Source organism: Lathyrus oleraceus, chromosome 1 (genome assembly GCF_024323335.1).
Source record: "Lathyrus oleraceus cultivar Zhongwan6 chromosome 1, CAAS_Psat_ZW6_1.0, whole genome shotgun sequence".
Taxonomy (NCBI): Eukaryota; Viridiplantae; Streptophyta; class Magnoliopsida; order Fabales; family Fabaceae; genus Lathyrus; species Lathyrus oleraceus.
In genome coordinates this window covers 339,472,363-339,477,535 of record NC_066579.1, presented here as the reverse complement: position 1 = coordinate 339,477,535, position 5,173 = coordinate 339,472,363, and the positions used below count along the sequence as shown (strand labels likewise).

Genomic DNA, 5,173 nt, shown 5'->3' with positions numbered 1-5,173 from the left:
TCCCTCCGGCCTTATTTATAAGTAAAAGTCTTCTAATTTTTTTGGCCTTAAATATAAGCAAATGTCAACAAATCTAGGTGCACTACGCCAAAAAGGTTTTTTAACAGCGCATCTTAGACAGCGCTTTTAAAAGAAAGCGCTGTCTAAGGTTAAGATAAAAATAAAACACGGAAAATGTTCTAAAAAAATAATGAAAGCGCTGTCTAAGGGGGGGGGTCTTAGACAGCGCTTTTAGAAAGCGTTGTCTAAGACCCCCCCTTAGACAGCGCTTTTAGAAAGCGCTTTTAAATATAGACCTTAGTCAGCGCTTTTGAGAAAGCGCTGTTTAAAGTCTTTCAGTTTAAACCACATTTTATTTTCTCTTTCTCTCTTTTGTATTTGTATTAAAACAAACAATTTGTTTTCAACCGCCGCCACCGCCGCCGTCAAACCCCTCTTCCTCTCATTCTCAAACTCCTTCACCTCCAGAAACTTCCACCAACACAAACGCTTCAGATACACCTCCTCCGCAACTAAATTCCCAATTTCCAATAAACCCCCCTCTTTCTCCGCCAATTTGGGGCTTTCTGGAAAAGCCCTAGTTTCTACCGTTCCACCACAGCCAGAACCAGAACAAGAACAAGAACAACCACAATCTTCCAAATTGCTCACTCTACCCACCATTCTCACTCTTGGCCGTGTCGCCGCCGTGCCGCTTCTTGTTGCCAGTAAGTGTTTCCCCTATTCCGCTCACTGCAACATTTTCATTTTCAATTTTATCTATTTTTGTATATAATTGTGTTCTGTGTAGCTTTCTATTTGGATGGTTGGCAAGGAACAGTAGCTACTACCACAATCTTCATTGCTGCTTCTGTTACAGATTGGTTTGATGGTTACATTGCTCGCAAGGTTATTCAATTCATTTCAAACACCACTAACTAACCCTATATTTTTCTTCTATCACTTTTTTCTTTTACTAAATTTGTTGCTTGCAATGCAGATGAATTTAAAATCTTCATTTGGTGCATTCTTAGATCCTGTAGCTGATAAGGTATTTCTTCCAATTCTTAACTTTTGATGCAATTGCAATTGCATACCGAAAGGCACATGTTAATGAATCTAAAAGTAGAAAATTTGTATTGAAACTAATAATGTTAAACATGCATGTGTTCTACTCAATGCAGCTTATGGTTGCTGCCACATTGGTTTTATTATGTACTAGACCTTTGGATGTTGGTTTGTTTGCACAAGCACCCTGGTTACTACCTATACCTGCCATTGCCATCATTGGCAGAGAGGTAATGAATGCTTATCTGACTTCTAATGCATGCTTTACTAATAAGCTCTTCTTTACATCACTGGGAACTGTGTGAGGGTCCTTCTTCATGTATCACTAAATTCATGCATCTTAATTGTTTTGTATTATTATATTTCTTTATTTTGTTCCATTTTTCATATTTTGTTCTTTGATGTTTTGTTTGTAACGTGTTTATGTGTACTAATGAATGAACTCTTACTACACCAACTTACCTTTACAATTAAACTGGTGTTCACTGTAACAGTCAAAGAATAAGAATTACTAATGATGTTATTTTTCATACTACTGAGTGAACTGGGCCGAAGCCAAGGTGGGTTAGATAATCAGTTTGTGTGTGGGAATGGAGATTTTTCAAGCATTTGATGATCTATTGTTTTAATCTACGGTGCTCTGGGAGCGAAATCTCTGATAGTTTAATTAGGGGTGACATTTTGTTTCCATCTTGTGTATATACCTGTAATTGTATTTTGCTTTGGCATGTTGGTGATGCATAATTAGTATATAATTACCCAAAAGCTTAATTCTCTGACTCACTGAGATCCATATTTATATGGTAAATTAGCCATACTCGTGTATTTTCATTATGCTTTTGAGACATCATACTTTGCCCTGATTTACTGGTTTTGCATTAGTGACCAAATCAGATACCTTATAATTTTTTATTCATGTTATAGATTACCATGTCTGCTGTCAGGGAATGGGCTGCTTCCCAGGATAGTAAGCTTTTAGAGGTCTGTTTCATCTTCTGTACACTTGAAATTGAATTAACTAGCTGGTATTAGCACAAAGTTATGAGCTTATATCATGAAACTTGGTATAATAGGCCGTTGCTGTTAATAACTTGGGGAAGTGGAAAACAGCCACACAGATGACTGCGTTAGCCATCCTCCTCGCCACCCGGGACTCGAGGTATAAGTTTAATTTGTATTAGATTAGAGATTCTATGAAAAGAAAAATTATGTGAAAAAACTCATTCCTTAAACGCACGGGCTTATACTTCAGTTATCTTTTATCTAATAACTTGCTCTAAACTACAAGTGCGTAATGCTTAGTCTTGTTTTCAGCTGTCATCAACTGATGGGATTTTCTGTATTTTCTCGAGTATCAAGGTTTTCTAGTTCACGTGAAAAGAAAAATAACAACTTGGCATATAATAACATTTTTTTTATCTTCCAAGGTTTGAATATAGTGGAGCAATCACTCTGGAAAGCTGTTCCTCATTATTTGCGTCGAGTCAGCAATGCTTTAAAGAAGGTCTATCATTTTTACTTCATGGTCAATTAGCTGCATTTAAATAAAATGACAGAATCCCAAACAGGAAAGTCCGGTTTTCAGAAGCTTTTAGAGCCACAGCTTCCTCAACTTCCTGGAATTGCTCCTTATAGAGTTGTCTTGGGAAATGTAAAGGATAAGGTATTGCTTCAGATTGATTCCGGTGATGAGTACTTGAAATCACATATTTTCGGTTTTGATATAGCAACTCGCAATTTGAGTTTAAAATCACCATTCAAATAAATGCATGAAATTTGTGTGTTCAGCTTGAGAGGAGCCGTAAACGGTTAGAACTTCTTCTTGAGGATGTTGCATGTGACTACGATCCTTTGGATTATTATGAAACTGCTGACCAGCTTTTGGAACCTCTGCTTCTCTGCTATGAATCTCTGGTACTCTTTCTCATTCCCTCTTTTTCCTGAATGGTTTGTCCACACTCCACAATTGCTATTTAACCTTCCGTGTCTTCAGCAATCATACGGATCCGGGGTGCTAGCTGATGGTCGACTTGCTGATCTCATTCGTAGAGTTGCTACCTTTGGAATGGTTCTAATGAAGCTTGACTTGCGCCAGGTCTGATTTGTATTTGATTTTTATCATTTCTGTAGTAATCAACTATGTTCTGAAACGATCTGTATTACAGGAATCAGGGAGACATGCTGACACGCTTGATGCAATCACAACGTATTTGGATATGGGTACTTACAGTGAATGGGATGAAGAAAAGAAATTAGATTTCTTAACCAGAGAGCTGAAAGGGAAGAGGCCACTAGTTCCTGTCAGTATAGAGGTGAGACAGTTAAGAGTTTTCACTTTTTATACAATGTACCGAGTCTTGACCAGTTATATTACCACCATTGTGATATTTCTAATTTACCGAGGCCTGTGATCTATTCAAAGTTCTTGCTATTTCTGATTGGTATCTTGATTTTTTTAGGTCCCGGCTGATGTTAAAGAAGTCTTGGATACATTCCAAATTGCTGCTGAACTAGGGAGTGATTCACTTGGAGCTTATGTGATCTCTATGGCCTCAAGTGTATGACTAATTGCTTATGGCTACAACTTGTGCTAAATCATTAATCAATCCTCAGATCCTTCATTTTTCTATCTAATTATTAATGAAATTTTATCCACTTTTTCTTGATTGTCAGGCAAGTGATGTTCTTGCAGTTGAGCTTTTACAAAAGGATGCACGGCTCGCTGCTACTGGAGAGTTGGGAAGAGCATGTCCTGGTGGAACGTAAGTAGGAAACCTTAAGTCGAACTTATTTATCTTTCAATTTGTGTGATCGAAATGGTGCTTTAGATGAAAAATTACTTGTCTATTATGTTTGTTTTGTGAATATTTGAATCTTATGACGTGTTTACAACAGGTTGCGGGTTGTCCCTCTATTTGAAACCGTGAAGGACCTAAGAGAAGCTGGTTCAGTTATCCGGAAACTTTTATCAATAGACTGGTACCACGAACACGTCATTAAGAATCACAACGGTCATCAAGAGGTACCTTTTTAATCCGAGGTGTATTTGATTTTATGTTACAGTTATCATGTGAAATTCATTTGATAGTGTTGTAAATTTGTATATGCAGGTTATGGTTGGATATTCTGATTCTGGTAAAGATGCTGGACGCTTCACTGCTGCATGGGAACTTTACAAAGCTCAGGAGGATGTTGTTGCTGCTTGCAATGATTACGGTATTAAAGTTACACTGTTCCATGGCCGTGGAGGCAGTATTGGCCGGGGTGGTGGCCCTACATATCTGGCTATTCAATCCCAGCCACCCGGATCTGTGATGGTAGGTTATACATTTAGCTTTATCATTGTTAATTTTTTTTCTTTCTAAAAATGTTCTGCTTGATGCGAAGGTTAAGAGGGGACGCGGTTGTAAAATTTTCCCATGGTGCATTGCAGGGCACACTTCGGTCTACTGAGCAGGGAGAAATGGTAGAGGCCAAGTTTGGGTTACCACAGATAGCTGTTAGACAACTTGAAATATACACAACCGCAGTACTACTCGCAACTCTTCGTCCGCCTCTCCCACCAAGTTGTGGTTGGATTCATAGAATCTGACTACGATTGGAGTTTTGGACATTTGAAAGTCGTGGAGCGTTTGTGTATGTTAAGGACAAGTTTCAAGTGGATTTTTATTGTTGTACTTGAATTCCAAGTGTTTTGAATTAGGATTGTAATGTGAGTGTGGGAAATGAATGTATGAATTGGGCTAAAGTCGTAATGTTGTAATTGTAGTGGTGATTTTGTATGTATGGAAATGGTGGAATGAATTTAGTTTAATGAAAATGTAACGAATATATTTAGAAATTGAATGGTTGTAAAAAGCGCTGTCTAAGAGGGGATTAGAAAGCGCTTTAGGCAAAAGCGCTGTCTAAGGGGGGGGGGGGGGGGGGGGGCTTAGACAGCGTTTTTTGAAAAGCGCTGTCTAAGGTATACCTAAAAAAATTAAAATAGGAGGGTCTTAGAAAGCGCTTTTGGCCAAAGCGCTGTCTAGGGGGGGGGGGGGGGGGGGGCTTAGACAGCGCTTTTTGAAAAGCGCTGTCTAAGGTATACCTAAAAAAATTAAAATAGGAGGGTCTTAGAAAGCGCTTT

The 5,173-nt window shown here is 38.4% G+C and overlaps 2 protein-coding genes across 2 annotated transcripts; both read left to right on the top strand.

Annotated features, from left to right (window-relative positions):
- Nucleotides 1–406: 406 nt before the first annotated feature.
- On the top strand, nt 407–2,243 carry LOC127105657 (CDP-diacylglycerol--glycerol-3-phosphate 3-phosphatidyltransferase 1, chloroplastic; the record flags this gene model as incomplete). The annotated part of the gene is made up of 6 exons (XM_051042858.1): nt 407–707; nt 791–888; nt 980–1,030; nt 1,164–1,277; nt 1,972–2,028; nt 2,121–2,243. Coding segments are annotated over 6 exons (729 nt in total), but the record flags the coding sequence as incomplete, so codon positions are not given.
- A 582-nt stretch (nt 2,244–2,825) lies between these two features.
- On the top strand, nt 2,826–4,427 carry LOC127135091 (phosphoenolpyruvate carboxylase 4-like). The gene is made up of 7 exons (XM_051061907.1): nt 2,826–2,961; nt 3,041–3,142; nt 3,213–3,359; nt 3,507–3,605; nt 3,721–3,809; nt 3,943–4,069; nt 4,158–4,427. The coding sequence occupies exons 2-7, from the start codon at nt 3,113–3,115 to the stop codon at nt 4,410–4,412; spliced, it is 747 nt and encodes a 248-aa protein (XP_050917864.1). The 5' UTR covers nt 2,826–2,961; nt 3,041–3,112; the 3' UTR covers nt 4,413–4,427.
- Nucleotides 4,428–5,173: the final 746 nt, after the last annotated feature.

Coding starts and splice junctions, on each gene's coding strand:
- LOC127135091 (XM_051061907.1), top strand. CDS start 3,113: ATGGTTCTAATGAAGCTTGACTTGCGCCAG. Junction 3,360..3,506: donor TAGTTCCTGTCAGTATAGAG/GTGAGACAGTTA, acceptor TGATTTTTTTAG/GTCCCGGCTGATGTTAAAGA. Junction 4,070..4,157: donor ATCACAACGGTCATCAAGAG/GTACCTTTTTAA, acceptor TTGTATATGCAG/GTTATGGTTGGATATTCTGA.